Source organism: Spermophilus citellus, assembly GCF_964194105.1.
Source record: "Spermophilus citellus genome assembly, chromosome: 11".
In the NCBI taxonomy this organism is placed as follows: Eukaryota; Metazoa; Chordata; class Mammalia; order Rodentia; family Sciuridae; genus Spermophilus; species Spermophilus citellus.
This window is the reverse complement of record NC_138192.1, coordinates 72,948,187-72,967,872: the sequence shown is the minus strand read 5'-3', so window position 1 is coordinate 72,967,872 and position 19,686 is coordinate 72,948,187. Positions and strand designations below refer to the sequence as shown.

At 37.2% G+C, this 19,686-nt stretch overlaps 1 protein-coding gene across 1 annotated transcript in view; it reads left to right on the top strand.

Moving 5' to 3' along the window:
- Positions 1–1,634: 1,634 nt before the first annotated feature.
- ABCB11 (ATP binding cassette subfamily B member 11) overlaps positions 1,635–19,686 on the top strand; it is a gene marked incomplete at both ends in the record, with an annotated part of 80,534 nt that continues 62,482 nt past the window's right edge. Inside the window, 7 exons of the mRNA XM_081261389.1 lie at positions 1,635–1,710; positions 2,987–3,008; positions 5,399–5,447; positions 6,212–6,450; positions 11,220–11,307; positions 12,414–12,547; positions 14,177–14,348. Of these exons, the coding sequence (XP_081117515.1) occupies positions 1,635–1,710; positions 2,987–3,008; positions 5,399–5,447; positions 6,212–6,450; positions 11,220–11,307; positions 12,414–12,547; positions 14,177–14,348 (780 nt within the window). The remainder of the gene's footprint in view (positions 1,711–2,986; positions 3,009–5,398; positions 5,448–6,211; positions 6,451–11,219; positions 11,308–12,413; positions 12,548–14,176; positions 14,349–19,686) is intronic.

Here is a 19,686-nt window from a genome sequence, read left to right as displayed (position 1 = left end):
TCTTCACTTTTCTGTTGTTTTTTTTTTTTCTGTGGTGCTGGGGATTGAACCCAGGGCCTTATGCATGTGAGGCAAGAACTCTACCAAGTGAGCTATATCCCCAGCCCCCGTTTCTTCTCTTCTCTGACTCCCTGCTGGATACCTTTTTCCTTCTGCTAAGGCACATCCACCAACAGCCATCTTGGGCTGGGTTTGAACATCTGGAAACGTGCCAAATGATTTTTTTGCCACTGTATCAATTCTAGGTTAAAGATTATTTTTCATCCGCAGCATTTTGAAGACGCTACACCACTGCCTTCTAGTGTCTGATGAGACACTGGGTGTCACTCTTTTATTTCCAGTTGGATATTACACTTGTCCCTTTCGTGGTTTTTAAGATAATTTTTTTTTGGTATTGATTCTTTACTATTGTAAAAGTTAAAAAAAAAAGAATGTAATATATTAAGTTTTTCTTTTCAAGTTTTGATTGATTTTTATTTATCCTGATCAATTCTTGGAGTGTACTATTAATTTGAGGAATTAGGTCACTGCTTTTAGAAAATTCCCAGCAATTATTTCTTTAAGTATTTCTATCTTTGTCATTCTCTATCTTATTTTTCTGGAATTCCACTTATTTGAGGTTACAAGGTTTCACAACTCACCTTCATCATTTTTATCTATACCTTTTATCTGTGTGTGTGTGTGACGCAAATCACTCTCTTCATATAAAGGGGTTTGCTTTTCATCTTAAGAAATAACTCCCCAGGCCATGATGGAAGGCAGTTTCCTCACGTCTTCTCAGCCGTGCAGGACCCATGGTGGCCTTTGGCTCCAAGTGGAGAGGTGGTGTCTGATCCCCTCTTTGGTGTGGGGCAACATCCCTCCAGGAGCTAGACTCCTCTATTGCTGTCTGCATTTAGACCCTGAGGTGAAAATACCAGCTGTGTCTATACTCTGTTTTCCCTTTGGTACCTCTCTTCCATTTCTGGAGTTGTTTATTTTTATAGATTTGAGTCTGTATTTAAAAAAAATATATTATCCACATGTATATCTACATGTTTGAAGCAGAGAAAATAACGTGGAAACTCAATGTTAAACTTAAAGTCTTGGAATTCTACTCCTGCATCCTTTACCAACTGTTTTTTTTTTTTTTTCACTGTGAATGAGACTAACATAACTCTCTAGATATTTACTTTATTCAGAGACTTCCTTCTCCCCACTCAGTCCCAGCTGGAATTGAATTTACAAAAGAGCCCTGAAGGCTCCCCAATGGCATGTGGGTGTCATTCCTCAACTACATTGACTCAAGCATGTCGCTAGTTGATTTGCCGTTCTTATAGTTTTTATGTTAACTCATTAAAAATAAATAATTGGTAAGAAGAAAGAACAAATAAATTAAAAAATCATCTATCCACTAACTAGAGAAGCTATTACCAATGATTTCAGTTTATCTTCCCTTATAATTAGGCTCTTTTATTGAGTTATTAGCCAATTTAAAACCCTGCTTTTGCTTGAGATCAATTAGTGAAGTGTATTACTTGAACCAAATTGTTCTTTTTTTTTTTTCCAGTTACTTTGGTTAAATACAGTGAAGAGATGATAGTTGTGATTATGCTTTTATTTTGTAGGGTTGTTGACTGCAGATTGCAACTACCATGTCTGACTCCGTAATTCTCCGCAGTGTGAAGAAGTTTGGAGAGGAGAATCATGCTTTCGAGTCAGACGAATCAGGTAAGTGGCCCTTTTCTCTCACTGTCTCTTGTACAAAGAGAGGTGAACTCAAAAGTGGAAGGAAGTGACCACCAATGGTGGGACAAGCTAGTGAAGCTGAAAGAAGCAGAGAAAATGAGCCACACAGAGAACTGTTATTGGGTATGAATCTTACAAACAATCATGTAGTTCCTTCTGAAACTGTGTGACAGGAAGTCTGAAAGCTTAGGTAAGAGCACCAAAGTGTGGGTGAGTGAGGGGAGGCATCTCTGCTGGGTAGAGACCAGTGGTTTCAGGCAGGCTGTTACTGTTAACCGGAACCCTGTGCAGTTATCACTGCTTGTGGCACTGACAGAGCAATCATTTCCTGAGTGCTGATGTTGAGGGGAGCTATGCAGGAGACTGCTGGCCAGAAGCAGATTACGTGGCAGGGGCCTGAAGTGCCAGTACCTGGCATGTTGTCAGCACAGATGATTCTAAGCTCTTCTCTTATTTTTAAATCCTGTGACTTTGCATTTTACAAATGAATAAACTTGGATAACTTTTTAAAAACTCGATAAAGTTCACATGAGTAATAACTGATGGGACCATAAGTCTCTAATCCAGTTCGGCCTGATTCTCAAGCCAGAGATATTACCCTGTGTCTATACTATAAAGTGTGTTGACTCTTAAATTAAATTAAAATGCCAGGGGAACCAGGATATGCTGTCCCATGGTGAAGAGCCACAAAACACCCAGGGTTCGTTTCTGGTGACTTCTTGCACCCATGACCCTGGACCCCCACTTTCACTTTCTACCCTGTGGTCCTCCGACCTGTGGTGGGCAAGATTCTATGTGGTTCAATCTCATGCCTTCCACTGACGTGGAAGTATCAATGAGATCTTATTATCTAATTAAATTGTGGTCTATTAAGTAGGTGACTTCTGTTTCTAAAGAATCAAGAAATAGATACATAGTCATTTTATTTTATAATTTAAAAAAACTTGATTTTCTTCAGCTAATCTAGGAATGTTGGTTCCATTGGCTGTTCAGAAAACATAAATATTTATATCTTGGATAAAAATATAGAAATGTAGTCAAGGCAGCAGTCCTGAACCTGAAAACGTGTCTGCCTTCCTGTCTGCCTGTCTGTCATCTGCCTTTGAGACTGAAAGAAAGAAAAGACAGATAATCATTTTGAAATTTTATGAAATAAAAGAACTTTATAGGAAAGTTTTCCCAGATCAAAATTATTAGTAATGTTGTTGCATTTTGTCATCATTATTAACCTCTTTATGCATTGTTTTTATCCTAACAGATAACAATGATAAGAAATCAGGGTAAGTGACTATTTCAATGATGTAGCTTCTTTTCGGAATAATTCCATAATATTCCTATAAAAGGCATAAAGCAGAGACTATTTCATGTACATCATACTTGCTATAAAATTACATATATTTATGTATTATATATCTGTATGAATGATCCATCCTTTTCTTTTAAACACTGCTCTAATTTGATTTTAAAAATGTTTTTGAATATACCTTCTGCATTAGATCCAAATCTCCTCTGGTGTTCAGGAATACCATAGAATTCCTAGCCTAAGTGAGCAGAGGAAAAGTTGGACGAGGATGATTTTATGGGCACTAAGAAATCTCCAAACCCCACATTCTTCCCATAGGCAAATAATAGAAAACTAAAATTTAATCATTAGATATTTTTCCTTAGCTTATGAATTTAAATTCTCATAAAACAGTTATCAACTAAATGCCACTTTTTGGTGTGGAAGCAGGATTAGATGGGGTCTAATTTAGAAAGCAGAAGAGAGGTACCAGGGGAGTTCCTGACATGGAGGTGGCAAAACGGGAAGGGCTTTGGGGGTTTCTGAAATCCTAAGTCTTCTTCATGGCAGTGGGAGGCAGTGAAGTGGAAGAGTCAGCTCTGGGCTAGAAGAGGTCGGGTCAGCCTGGTCCTCCAAGAAACACACTTCACTCCCTGGTTGGAAAAGAGAAAATGGTGGGAATGTTGATGAATGGCAAAGAAAAGATGAGCAGGAAGCTGAGGGAGTTCTTTTGTTTTTAGAGGAGGTGAGTGTAGAATGTGAAGATCACAGTAACAGCTTGACAAAGCTGCTGCTGAGAGGAACAAGAGTGACCTCGTCCCAGGATGAAGTTCAGCACTGGGGGTCAAGATGGAGATCACGTGTTCATTCACTCACTCATTTCACAAAAATTAATTGAATGCCTGTAAGGTGTTAGGCACTGTTGTAGGTGCTGAGGATACAGAAAAGATCCAAATAGGCAAAAAGCTTTGCATTTGAGGATGGCAGTTTAGTAAGAGAGAATGAACACCACAAACAAATAAAACACATAACATGGTAGTTAGTGATAACCTCTCACTCACTTTCTGAGAGGAAAAAAAAAGCGAACGTGGAAATTAAAATATGAAATGGTATGTATATGTGAGGGAGAAGGGTTAACAATTAAGAGACGTTGGCCAGGGAAGGCCCTGTTGTGGTGACTTTGGAGGGAATGACTGATTGATATAAGGTATCTATATCATGTAGGTATCTGAAGAAAGAACATTTTAGGAGAAAGAATAGCAAACATAAACATCCAGAGGTGGGAAGATATTTGGCATAGATAAAATTGAGCAAGGGGCCAGGTGACTAGAGTACTAAGAATTGAAATGGAGTAGGAGACGGGATCAGAGAGCCAATGGGGCCAGATCATGGCCTTGGATGAGGTCTCCATAAGGATTTAAGATTCCATCCTGGGTTGATAGGGAAGATGAGGGCAGCCAAGAGATAGGATCACATGTGTTGACTTTAGTTCACATGTGGTGAGGTGGTCTCTAGCAGACCCAGCAGCCTGGCTTAAGGAGGGGACGAATAAAAAACAGGATGGAAGCAGAAATAGACTTGAGGGAAAGGATTGAAGGTGATGGTGAGGATGTGATTCAGAGGCCAGATAATGGGACTTGGAATGCCTGGGGAAGGAAGCAAAATCTTGGTGGGGTTTAGTGATGGTAAGTAACTGGAGTGTTTAAGGGACTGCAGACTTAATTGAGGTTGACAAATAGCTGTGGAAGGAGGTAAAAAGTGAGAAAACAAGATTGTATGCGCTGCCACAGAGTGATAGTGGAGTGAAGTATGCCAGAAGCATAGTAGTTTCATGGTCTAGTGTATGTATGTGGAATGGGTGACTTCAGTGAGTGGAGATCCTTGGAGCTAAGAAGCCTAAAGGCAAGTTAAGCATGACCTTATGAGAAAGGAAATGAATAACAATACTAAGGAAATTCAATCTTATGGAAATTGTGGAAGTGTCCTCAAATTTTCCATTATGCCAGTAAGCACTATTTAATGTAGTTGTTAAGATTTTAAGTGCTAAAAGGAAGCTTTAACATCAGCTAATCCAACCTCTTCAATTTATCCTTAAGGAAATGTAGGCATCAATAGGTGGAGGGTCATGACGGAAGGAAAATGGTTTATATCTTAGTATAATTGGGAGCACTGAGGCCTTTTTACTTCCTCTCAATACCTCTCAGAAAAACCTCTGTGAATCTCTACTGAAATCTCTAGAAGAATGAAAGGTTATTTTTAACATAACCAGATTTGACTGGAATTTCCTAATCTCTGGGAATGTTTTTTTCTTGCTAAAGAATGGCTCATACCTGGGGAGAATTTCTCGTTGTTTTGAAAAAGATGACCTTTAAATTTTTTTCTTCTCAGGCTACAAGATAAGAAAGGTGAAGGCACCCAAGTTGGCTTCTTTCAACTGGTAATAAAACTGTACTGATTTATGGCACTGGGTTTGCCACTGTGAATTGTTCAGACCCTGGAGGAAGTGCTACCTCTTTAGTTATACTGGCAGATTTTTAACTACAGAGATAACTTATGCAGTCATAAGCTTTACCTATATGATAGCATGCTGAATAGTGATCAGAAATATGTTACTGATTAAACAAATCCACAAAGTCTCCTGGGAAATAATCACGAAACTCGTAATTATCATTTTAGTAAGGAAAATCATTGCAGTAACATCATATATCTATTCTTATGACAAGTCTTTTGAAATTTTATAACTTAGGTATTTACCTGAATTTGCACCAGATAGAGGCATTTCTAGGCATGGGTAGGCACTCTCCATTCTTGTTATCAGTTCTGTGAGCCAATTTGTGCCATTGCTACATACGCCACATAGTATATCTACCTGGCAATGGCATCTGTGGTAGTAGCTAGTTACCCCTCATGCTGCAGATGAATAGCAGAACACTAAAGTCAGCTCCTGAGGAAAAGAGAATGAATTCGGTGATTAGGAAAAAAGCAGATGATCTAACAATATACGAGACTCAAGTGTTAAATAATCGATGTACAATTTATTTTGATATTAGTATGAACTCGGCCACTTAATTAAGATGATTCACGTAAAATCTGGTATTGAGTCTTACTTATCAGAATCTAGAACCCAAAATTAAGTAGTCCCTTCCTCTCCTACCTTTTATCCGTAGATGATCCCTAACTCTAATCCTTTTATTTTTCAAGTTTCGATTTTCTTCATCAACTGATATTTGGCTGATATTGGTGGGAAGTTTATGTGCATTTCTCCATGGACTAGCCCAGCCAGGCATGGTTTTCATATTTGGTGAGATGACAGATGTGTTTATTGACTATGACATTGAAATACAAGAACTCAAGATTCCAGGAAAAGCATGTGTGAATAACACTATAGTATGGATCAATAGTTCCCTCAACCAGAATGTGACAAATGGAACACGTTGTGGGTAGGCTATTTTTAATTTTTCTTATGTCTTAAATTATAATTCTAAATGTATGAATGGACCAATATTGGCTGATGTGGAGAGGCATCTAACACAGAATAGACATATCAATTTGCCTGTACTTCTAGAAATTACTCTCCCTTGAAGCTCTTTCCAACTTACCAGCTTCTAAATTTAAAACTTAACAGAAACAGAATTGGAAATAATTTTTCAAATACAGTGGTAAACATCAACTGTTTGTTGACTGTGTGCTTAAATATGACACTATCAATACTTAATCCACAAGGGAGGAGAATTTCACTGGAGTCTCAAATCAAGAGCACCCACCCCAATTCCCTTTTGCCCCTTAGTTTTAGGGCTGTGGCTAATGACTAATATGAATAATGAGCATGCTGCATTGGTTGGAGTAGAGGGTCCCTGGTCATAGTAGTTGAGTATCCACGGAAGAGTGGTGTGGTGCTGTGATTGGAAGGTAGCTATGCAGAAATAGCCAGAACTCAGCCAGGTGCAGTAACTGTGCTACTGTTTTCTGTGATAAGCCTGACAGGCCACCTGGTAATCAGTGAGTCAGTAGTGCACGTGGGCTGACTCATCGTCACAGGATGGACTTTGCGTCCTGCCTCATGCTGCCTCAGGTTCAGGACATACTCATTTGCACGTATAAATCCATATACTCAGGTTCAAGAATCAAGGGCAGGGCACACCCTGCCTAGATACACACTTGGAATGGCTCCCTCAAAAGAATTTCTATTTCACGTCTTCATTTTTAAAATTTTCTACAGGCTTGATTCAGACTATGAGTAAGTTTTTCTAAATCACTGATATTCTTCAGTGATTTCTCTACTTTGAGGGTTACTCATTCAACCAAAATCTTTGGAACACCAATTATGTGCCAGGAAATGGTGGAAGCATCAAGGACACAGTTACCTTAGAACTCATCTTGGCGACCTTAGGTCTAGCCAGCCAGACCATCATTCAATCATTCATAAATATGTAGTTTCAGACTGGTAGGTGCTGAATGGTGAAAAAGCACAAGATAACACACAATTGGCAGAATTACCCTTGAAAAATGAACACACCAACTCATAAGAAATAAATTTGCTAGTGTCTAAATATATCTTTTCTAAACTTAAAAGTTTCTTTCTATCTGAAAGACTCAGAGCAAGCAGCTTGTTTAACAGAAATTGAGTGCAATGACAGTCTTTTTAAACTCTTAGTTTTTGTTGGAGGACAGAAATGAACTACTTTTTACAGAGTGGTATGACCACAAAATGTAAAGTTAATCTTTCTCCCCATATATGATGTAAATTGACTCAAACCATTAACAACATTAATAAATAAACTATCATGAAGATAATTTTTTCAAGGAAAAATTCCAGTGATTATATCCTGTTATGCCTTAAAAATTGAAAGTAAATTCTTGATTATTATTATTATTATTTTTTATGGTACTGGGGATTGGACACAGGGCTTCTTACATGTTAGTCAAGCATTCCTCCACTGAGCTCCATTCCCAGCTCCAGAAAATAAATGTTTAAGAGCTCAAAATTTGAGGCCTTTCCATGATAATAGGTGTTCATAAATATTTGTTAGATAAATTAAAGAATGAATCTACATTTCATGTTTGTATCAGGCATCTGTTAGAAAGGAATTTTCTGTGGCTCATGCTTCTTTTACTCATTCTTACTGCGACCCCTGGGAATTTTAAGCAGAACATTGGCTTTGGCTGAATTCATATGATGCCAAGCATGTAAATGAATATTTATCCTTTAGTTTTTTTTTTTAGAAAATTTAATACAGATATCTGAAACTGTGTAGAGCACTCCTTTCTTGGCCATTGGGTTACCAGGAGTTCTGATAAATTAAATACTTTAATTGTGAGTTATTATGGTCACTAACATGAGTACTGTTTCTTGTATTTCTGAATAACATGTTTATTTAGCTTTTATGTACTAAGATCACTGTGAAAATGGAGTTGGGTGGGACAAGGGAGAGAGGACAAGGGAGAGAACATTTCCCATCTGTGAGTAGTTAATATGACTCCAATGTCCCCCAATTTCCTTTTCAAGTTTCTTTCTTGGAAAAAAAGATATCATTAAGGATACAATTTCTCCACCTCTTATAGTAGAGGTATTAGACTTGGAATCTACAAGACAACTCATTAATTTTAGCAACATAGGATGCATGATAATTGTAGGAGCTAGTTTTACTCTTCTTTATATTGTTTTCCACATATCTCTTGTAATCTGTTGGATGGAATTTTTAATTTAAATTCTTATAATGGCTTTCAGTGAATGATACCGATAAGGATTACAGAACAGCAGGCTCCTGATTAGCTTATCAGAATTTCTGCTCAGAATAGTAAATAAGTAAAAGAATGAAAGCAGATGAAAGAATAGGAAATTAAAACATCATAATACAATTTTCTTTTACCCAATTAAGTATAAACAAATGGAAGCAACAAAGTCTTTTTAACTCAATCATGGAAGAAGCATACTATAATTTCTGTGATAATCTATTGGTCACATAGATCAATTCCAGTACAGTTTTGGAAGGACTTTATAAGAATGTGACTACCTAGAGAGAAGACTCTCTGGGGTCCCACTGGAGGCTGACCCTTGCCACCACCGGGAAGCTGGAGTCCTCACTTGCCCCAACTATGGATGCATGAAGTTGGAAATCTGAGGCTGTATATTCACTTGCATTTCAGTCTATTTTCTTAGTAACATACGTTCAACTTAGTTATGTAAGCACTACTTTGAAGTTAGATGCTTTAAAACTACAAACTTTTAAACAATTAGCTTTTTTGAGATATAATTCATATACCACAAATTTCAACCAATTAAAGTGTGCAGTACAATGGTTTTAAATATAGTCACAGAGTTGTATACCCATGCCACAATCAATTTTAGAACATTTTCATTACCACAAAGAAATCTTATACCCTTACCTATCATTCCCTTAATTCTCATTCATATCATTCCTGGGCAACACTAATCTTCTTTCTATCTCTGTAGATTTGCTTATTCTGAACATTTCCTATAAGTGGAATCATATAATATGTGGTCTTTTATGTGTAACTGACTCCATTAATGTAGCATGGAAACAAAAATGTTTTCAAATTCTTTAGAGATTGTCAGAGGGGTTGACCGTGGCAGTTATTTTCTTCTTTATTAGTATTTTAAAAGTCAAAGTAAAATCAAGATGCATGATTACCTACTTTATATATATATTGTACCACACTTTGACAAGAGTGCCCAAACAGTATAAAACCAGTCTTTACCTCAAGTAGACTGCAATTTACTAGCAAGAAAAATACGAATATACTCCATATAAATATATGGAATACAGTAAAGAAAAACAAAATGTAAATTTTTTTCTCTTTCATTGTTAAAGTCTTTCCAAACTACATTTCAACCCCAATTCTGCAAATGTGAATCAAAAGCATATTCTATATTTGAGAGATGGAAGAGCTAGGGTTACTTAACCCTTCCCTGTTAAGGAAGAAAAATATTTTATTTTTTACTTTCTATAGAATATTGCTGCCAGATGGCAATAAAACTTGTGAAATAAGTTTGTTCTATATTAAGTAAATTATTTGGTCTGAGTTCTCTAAGGGGAGAGAATAATTCAAGTTTGAGTCACAAGAAGGTCTGATAGAGAACAGGCATGGTGCAGGATGTTCATGCATGATGAAGATGCTGCTTCTGCTTTTTGAAAGAAATCATCTATCATTTAACTTGTCTTAAAGGGTCAGCATGGTTATCAGCCAATATGTTGATTTTCTAATTGTAACATTCCTTATTTCCTGAAAGCAATTTTAGAATATTTTTCCCCTCCCTTTCCTGGTCTTGCCAATCCCAAACCTTGTGCCATCACATGTAGTTCTGCTGGGGAAAATGCAAAGTGCTTTCTTGCTATTTCCTGCAAGTGCCTTTGGCTTCAACTTTAGAAACTGTCTTGAAAGGGAGCTTCTTGGGCTGTAGTCAGCAAGAAGACAGGGCAAAGAAAGGGCTTTTCTCCCCTTTGGAAAGATGACATGCACATTTTTCACAGTGTCACTCTGAGATGGAGAAATTGAAAAGCTGGCTTAGATTCCCACAGGAGGTAATGGTAAGCCTCTTGGTTTACAGCACCCTTCATTCTATGTGTCTTTTTAGACAGTCTATCAGACTTTCAACCTTTCTCTGGCTATGATTGCTCTATCACTGCATGCATATGAGTGGAAAGGTCCAAGGAGAAGGGCGCATGGGGCAACCATTCAGGGACCCCTCTCTTCTAGTAACTGCTGAAAGATCATTTACACTCTTAACATCTCTGCCTATAGAAGTAAAGAGGATGAGCATATTTGCTGTGATTGGTACTATGAAATCTATTTAGAGTTTTGGTTGAATTGATAATAATTTTGCATAGATAAAATGTCTCACTCATTTAATAGAACTACATAGCACATATATTTCATATATTTTATTTATTTTTTCAGTACTGGAGATTGAACTCAGGGCCACTCGGCCACTGAGCCACATCCCCAGCCCTGTTTTGTATTTTATTTAGAGACAGGTTCTCACGGAGTTGCTTAGCATCTCACCATTGCTGAGACTGGCTTTGAACTCATGATCTTCCTGCCTTGACCTCCCAAGCCGCTGGGATTATGGGCATGTGCCACCATGGCCAGTTATATATTTTAAATCCCTCTGTACATACAAATATAACCCTTGGTAATTTCTTCCTACCTGAAAGTCTTAACATCTCTCCCACTCCCTCTTTTGAAGGTTGTTGAACATTGAAAATGAAATGATTTTTTTTGCCAGTTTCTATGCCTTGACTGGTGCCGCAGTACTTCTCTTAGGCTATATTCAGGTTAGTAGCACCTCCATTTTATTTACTGATCAACATCTGGGCTCTTGACATTACATGAAATGCAGTGTTGACTTTAACCTTTAAGCTACTGGAAAACCATAAGAATAGCACTTCTGTGTTGGGAGGATGTGACAGAAAGCGGGTGGGATGTTTTTCTCAGGGAACAGAATCAGTTGTCCAGAAGGGGAGAGTAGACTTTTAGTTGCAATGTCTATTTCTCTTGCCCTTCCCTACTTTATTCTCTCTCCTGGGCTCAGAAAATACAGCTGTGGGTGTGTTTGTAGGGGAGAATTGAGTAGCCCGGAGAAAGCCAAGCAAGTGGAGGTGAAGGAAAGCACAATGTAATTTCTTTTCCTCTGTCATTGTTGAAGTCTCATTAAATTGCATTCCAACCAGCATTCTGTAAATGTGAATTAAGTCATGGAAGGCCTAGGATTATTTAATCCTTCTTAAGGAAGAAAACTTTTCCATTTTTTGCCACCTTCTGTATTAAAACAATATTAAATTCCTCTTCCAAGTTATTCAAGAATTCCAGATATTATTAGTTGTAAAGAGAATTGAACCCATCTGTCCTGCTCTAGGACTTTTGATGACATGCTTACCTTCCTTCACTAGGAGATATCTAACCGCAGATTAGCTTTCCTGCACGTTCCATCCTTTTCATGTTACATGTCCTTAAAAATCATTGCATGAAACCTACATATGAATGCTTATCAGCATACCTGTTAGGGGGAAAATTCACCCAGAAGTAGTGTGCAAAGCCAGTGATTTTTAGAGCAACGATGTCTTGGTTTTGGTGCTATGAGCCTTATTTCACTCATGGAGAAAGTGAACATTGATAGGGTGAAGTCTAGAAGTCAAGGGGTTGTTCATGTGTCACAGTTGGATCCAAACCCAGATTTCTGGCCACACCCTCCAAAGTTGTTCTTCTTACCTCCACTTTTAGCTGCAGGTGCCAAAAATCACTCCTTAGGTTCCAAGAAGAGGCATTTTGTGAATTATTTCCCTTCTGTTTTCAACCATTACACGGAAAGTGTTATCTTCTGAAAAGAGGAGTTAAGTATGTGTAACATCGCCATGCTAAGTGTTCTTTTGTCCATTTTCAGGTGTGCTTTTGGGTCATTGCTGGAGCCCATCAGATACAGAAAATGAGAAAATTTTACTTTAGGAGAATAATGAGAATGGAAATCGGGTGGTTTGACTGCCATGCCGTGGGCGAGTTGAACACAAGATTCTCTGAGTAAGCTGCTGGTAGAACAGTGTTTTAAGTGTCATGTTTTTGATAATAAAACTTGTTTCTAAATTAAACAACAATTTGAAAATATCTTCTGTTAGATTGGATATATTGGCTCTGTTAGGTTCGGCTTTCTTAGAAAGCCTGGCCTTTTTCATAGGCAATGCCTTTTAAATATGGTTATTAAACACTGAAGCTAGGTAACTTCAATTTGGGTTGTAGGCCCTTGATTAAAACATTAGAAATGAAGTATAATAGGAGAATTTAAAGAAGTAGGTTAATTTGACCTCAGAAGGAGAAATGGAAGAAGGCTATTCTAATCTACACACATATGGAAAATACAATTCGAAGTTAATTATCTAAATAATTTCTGCACACAAAAAAACAAAGATAATTCCAAAAATAGTTTGAGAAGGGTTCAAACTAAAAACCAGATTTAAATTCAGTTTATGGGCTGGGAATGTAGCTCAGGGTAGAGCAATTGCTTACTATGCAAGAGGCCCTGGGTCCAATCCCTAATACTGCAAATTGTAATCATCATCACCTCAACATAGCCAGTTTACATCCAAGTATAGCATAGTTTGGATCATTAATGGGCCCCCAGAATTTCTCAATGAGCCCTGAGTTAGAACCAGTTGAACCCTATTGAATTGGGTTGACCTTTGAGGTTCCATGAAAGACAATATTCAGAGAAGACAAAGCTAAAGTTTAGGCCCCTAGATTCCAGCACTTACTTAGTTACTTACTTATGGCTTACTTACTGTGATCTTGAACAGCTCGATGATCTAATCTCTGGGTATTCCTTAGGTTCTTTCTTGCTCTTAAGTCCCACTTAAGTCCCAAGCCCTCTCTTCTCCATGTGGATAAGATGAACTTTATGTGACTGTCTTCCACCAATATTCTGAATGACTAGCCAAAGGAACAAGAGGAGCAAACAAATAAATACTCAGATTAACACATATTGGTGGCTTAGTATTTGAAAGGTACTGTTCTACATGCTTTTCATATATTAGCTAATTTAATTCTCATTATTGGCCACTGTTACTATCCCCATTTTATAGATGAGAAAGCTTAAACACAAAAAGGGTAAAGTGATTTGTCCACAAACAGCTTGTGTTTAAATTCAGCCACATTTAGCCACTATTCACTGCTGCCTATTAACAGAATGCAGTAACTACATTCAAACAAACACAAAGCATGCAGATTAATCTTATTTCCATGGAAACACAGGGAGGAAGATACTACTTCTTCCTGGGGATTACCTAAAATTTATGACTGAGGTGGTATGTGAATAGACCCTTGAGGCTGAGAGGATTAATCAGACCTGAAGGGAAGGACTCTCCAAATAGGCCAGAGATATTAAGAGCAAGAAAGAGAGACAAATAAGGTTGTTTCCAAAATTTATCGTCAATGTCCAGTGGATATCAGCTGGAAAATTGTGACCAAAGTTGGCTATGAGCAGAGAAGCTAGATCACATCCCAAGGTGCAGCAAATATTTTAAGATTTGAGCATCTGTTATACTACCTGAGGACGATGGTGGGCCAGAGATGGGTGTGTTTAGAAGAAAGGGAATGTCAGTGAGCCATGTGAGTTGGCCAAATTGTTTTAGTGATTCAAGTCTCTCTTGTTTCTAGTGATATTAATAAAATCAATGACGCCATTGGTGACCAAATGGCCACATTCATTCAGCGCATGACCTCAGCCATCTGTGGGTTCCTGTTGGGATTTTTAAGGGGTTGGAAACTGACCTTCGTTATTATTTCTGTCAGCCCTCTCATTGGGATTGGAGCAGGCATCATTGCTTTGGTAAGAATGTCTTTTTGCTTTTCTCCATGGGAAGACATTTGCACTCATAAACAAACCAAAATATGAAGCTTTTCTACTTTGTTTAGTCGATATAATTATTGCTATTTTGATTTATTCCACAGCATCAAATAAGTTTCATACAGCAGGAATTAATGATATTTTAATAAGATAAATATTATTTTATTAATATCAAACAACTATATTTATTGAACATCTACTATTTTGCCAGGTACTATTAGGAACTTCATATTTGTTATCTCTAAAACACTGTTTTAAATATAAGAAACTGAAGCTCTAACAAGTAAAAGGACTTAACTGGGACTGCACAGCTTACAGAGCAGGATGTGAGTTCAAGGGAACCCCCTGATGCCAAATCCCCACCTACTCTCCAGTGTTCTTGTTGCTCTCTATGTGCTCCAGAGATCAGATGATTCCCTTAAATATCACAAATATACCAAGATCAGTAAGGAACTCAAAGAGATTTCTGTAATTACAGCTGTGTTCTCCATTCCATCTCATCAGTCTCCGAGAGAGGTTGTCTGATCCATTTTGAGTGTTCTCTTACCATCTCTGTTTCTCAGCTTTTAAGGTTAAGACCAAATGTAGGAGTTTGGGGACACTCCAGTTAAAAATACTCCCAAGGATTTAGGCATTATTATTTTTTACTTTTAGAGCATCCACACTGGAAAGCAGGTCGTGGGTTCAGGCACACTAAACTTTGCTATCCATGAGAGTAGAATTTAAGTGAAAAGCTGTGTGACTTCTATACATCATTGAACAAAAGGTAGCAATCTACCTGATATTTTCTAGCAAAATAGTCTTATAAGACACTGATTATATTACTTAATAAATTATATTATTTCACAGGTAATGTAGAAAATAGGCTGAAAGTGACAGTAGCAAAGAGCTCACTGCACTCCACTCTGTCACCCTCTGGTTTTCTCACTAACAAGTTTGTGTGACTCAAGAAAAACATTTAATTCATCAAAACCTACTTATTCATCTTTAAAGTAGGATAATATGATGATTATGAATATAATCACATATAAAGTAGGATCATATAATTGTGAATATGAATATCATGAATATCATCATGATGATTTAGGGTATTATCCAAATAACACACTGAAATACACTGTCTGGCACAGAATCCATTAGAGAAAATGTATTTTATCATTTTTTTTGTATGAATATACTTTATATTTTTAAAATTTTTTTTATTGGTTATTCAAAACATTACAAAGATTGCAGAATCACATCGGTTACACATCCACATTTTTACATAATGCCATAATAGTAACTGTTGTTTTCTGCTACCTTTCCTATCCTCTACTATCCCCCCTCCCCTCCCCTCCCATCTTCTCTCTCTACCCCATCTACTGTAATTCATTTCTCTCCTTATTTTTTCCCATTCCCCTCACAACCTCTTATATATAATTTTGTATAACAATGAGGGTCTCCTTCTATTTCCATGCAATTTCCCTTTTCTCTCCCTTTCCCTCCCACCTCATGACTCTGTTTAATGTTAATCTTTTCCTCCTGCTCTTCCTCCCTGCTCTATTCTTAGTTGCTCTCATTATATCAAAGAAGACATTTGGCATTTGTTTTTTAGGGATTGGCTAGCTTCACTTAGCATAATCTGCTATAATGCCATCCATTTCCCTGCAAATTCCACGATTTTATCATTTCTTAGTGCTGCGTAGTACTCCATTGTGTATAAATGCCACATTTTCTTTATCCATTCATCTATTGAGGGGCATCGGGGTTGGTTCCACAGTCTAGCTATTGTGAATTGTGCTGCTATGAACATAGATGTGGCAGTATCCCTGTAGTACACTCTTTTAAGGTCTTCAGGGAATAGTCTGAGAAGGGCAATAGCTGGGTCAAATGGTGGTTCCATTCCCAGCTTTCCCAGGAATCTCCATACTGCTTTCCAAATTGGCCACACCAATTTGCAGTCCCACCAGCAATGTACAAGTGTACCCTTTTCTCCACATCCTCGCCAGCACTTGTTGTTGTTTGACTTCATAGTGGCTGCCAATCTTACTGGAGTGAGATGGTATCTTAGGGTGGTTTTGATTTGCATTTCTCTGATTGCTAGAGATGGTGAGCATTTTTTCATGTACTTGTTGATTGATTGTATATCCTCCTCTGAGAAGTGTCTGTTCAGGTCCTTGGCCCATTTGTTGATTGGCTTATTTGTTATCTTATTGTCTAATTTTTTGAGTTCTTTGTATACTCTGGATATTAGGGCTCTATCTGAAGTGTGAGGAGTAAAAATTTGTTCCCATGATGTAGGCTCCCTATTTACCTCTCTTATTGTTTCTCTTGCTGAGAAAAAACTTTTTAGTTTAAGTAAGTCCCATTTGTTGATTCTTGTTATTAACTCTTGTGCTATGGGTGTCCTATTAAGGAATTTGGAGCCCGACCCCACAATATGTAGATCGTAGCCAACTTTTTCTTCTATCAGATGCAGTGTCTCTGATTTGATTATCTAGCTCCTTGATCCATTTTGAGTTAACTTTTGTGCATGGCGAGAGAAAGGGATTCAGTTTCATTTTGTTGCATATGAATTTCCAGTTTTCCCAACACCATTTGTTGAAGATGCTATCCTTCCTCCATTGCATGCTTTTAGCCCCTTTATCAAATATAAGATAGTTGTAACTTTGTGGATTAGTCTCTGTGTCCTCTATTCTATACCATTGGTCCACCCGCCTGTTTTGGTACCAGTACCATGCTGTTTTTGTCACTATTGCTCTGTAATATAGTTTGAAATCTGGTATCGCTATACCGCCTGATTCACACTTCCTGCTTAGAATTGCTTTTGCTATTCTGGGTCGTTTATTTTTCCATATGAATTTCATGATTGCTTTATTTATTTCTACAAGAAATGCTGTTGGGATTTTGATTGGCATTGCATTAAACCTATAGAGAACTTTTGGTAATATTGCCATTTTGATAATGTTAGTTCTGCCTATCCATGAACAGGGTATATTTTTCCATCTTCTAAGATCTTCTTCTACTTCTCTCTTTAGGGTTCTGTAGTTTTCATCTTTCACCTGTTTTGTTAGGTTGATTCCCAAGTATTTTATTTTTTTTGAGGATATTGTGAATGGAGTGTTTTTCCTCATTTCCGTTTCAGAAGTTTTGTCGCTGATATACAGAAATGCCTTTAATTTATGCGTGTTGATTTTATATCCTGCCACTTTGCTGAAATCATTTATTAGTTCTAGTAGTTTCTTTGTAGACCCTTTTGGGTCCTCTAGGTATAGAATTATGTCATGCGCAAATAGTGATAATTTAAGTTCTTCTTTTCCTATTTTTATGCCTTTAATTTCTTTCATCTGTCTAATTGCTCTGGCCAGTGTTTCGAGAACTATATTGAATAGAAGTGGTGATAGAGGGCATCCCTGTCTTGTTCCAGATTTTAGAGGGAATGCCTTCAATTTTTCTCCATTCAGAATGATGCTAGCCTGAGGCTTAGCATAGATAGCTTTTACAATGTCGAGGTAAGTTCCTGTTATCCTTAGTTTTTCTAATGTTTTGAACATAAAGGGATGCTGTACTTTGTCGAATGCTTTTTCTGCGTCTATCGAGATGATCATATGGTTCTTATCTTTAAGTCTATTGATGTGGTGAATAACATTTATTGATTTCCGTATATTGAACCATCCTTGCATCCCAGGGATGAATCCTACTTGATCATGGTGCACAATTTTTTTGATGTGTTTTTTTGTATTCAATTCGCCAGAATTTTATTGAGGATTTTTGCATCTAGGTTCATTAGAGATATTGGTCTGTAGTTTTCTTTCTTTGAGGTGTCTTTGTCTGGTTTCGGAATCAGGGTGATGTTGGCCTCATAGAATGAATTTGGAAGAGCTCCCTCTTTTTCTATTTCCTGAAATAACTTGAAAAGTATTGGTATTAATTCTTCTTTAAAGGTTTTGTAAAACTCTGCTGTATACCCATCCGGTCCTGGGCTTTTCTTGGTTGGTATTCTTTTGATTGCTTCTTCAATTTCATCCATTGATATTGGTCTGTTCAAATTGTGTGTATCCTCCTGACTCAGTCTGGGCAAATCATATGACTTAAGAAATTTATCGATGTCTTCACTATCTTCTATTTTATTGGAATATAGGTTTTCAAAATAATTTCTAATTGTCTTCTGTATTTCTGTAGCATCTGTTGTGATATTGCCTTTTTCATCCCGTATGTTAGTAATTTGAGTTCTCTCTCTTCTTCTCTTCGTTAGCATGGCTAAAGGTCTGTCGATCTTATTTATTTTTTCGAAGAACCAACTTTTAGTTTTGTTAATTTTTTCAATAGTTTCTTTTGTTTCAATTTCATTGATTTCCGCTCTGATTTTAATTAATTCTTGCCTTCTGCTACATTTGCTGTTGTTTTGCTCTTCCTTTTCTAGGGCTTTGAGATGAACTGTGAGCTCATTTATTTGTTGGTTTTTCCTTTTTTTGAGGAATGAGCTCCAGGCGATGAATTTCCCTCTTAAAACTGCTTTCATTGTGTCCCATAGATTCCGATATGTTGTGTCTGTATTTTCATTTATCTCTAAGAATTTTTTGATTTCCTCCTTTATGTCTTCTGTAACCCATTGATCATTCAGTAACATATTGTTCATTTTCCATGTGATGTAGGATTTTTCCTCCCTTCTTTTATCATTGACTTCCAGTTTCATTCCATTATGATCAGATAAAATGCATTGTATTATCTCCACCCCTTTATATTTACTGAGGGTTGCCCTATGGCATAATATATGGTCTATTTTTGAGAAGGATCCATGTGCCGCTGAGGAAAAAAGTATATCCACTTGATGATGGTTGATAAATTCTATATATGTCAGTTAAGTCTTGGTTATTGATTGTGGTATTGAGTTCTATAGTTTCTTTATTCAACTTTTGTTTGGAGGATCTGTCCAATGGTGAGAGAGGTGTGTTGAAGTCACCCATAATTATTGTGTTGTGGTCTATTTGATTCTTGAACTTGAGGAGAATTTGTTTTATGAATGTCGCAGCACCATTATTTGGTGCATAAATATTGATAATTGTTATGTCTTGTTGGTGAATGGTTCCTTTTAACAGTATATAATGTCCTTCCTTATCCCTTTTGATTAACTTTGTCTTGAAGTCGATTTTATTCGATATGGGGATGACCACCCCTGCTTGCTTACGAGGACCGTGTGTGTGGTATATTTTTTCCCATCCTTTCACCTTCAGCCTGTGTATGTCTTTTCCAATCAGATGTGTCTCCTGAAGGCAGCATATTGTTGGATTTGTTTTTTTAATCCATGATACCAGCCTATGTCACTTTATTGGAGAGTTTA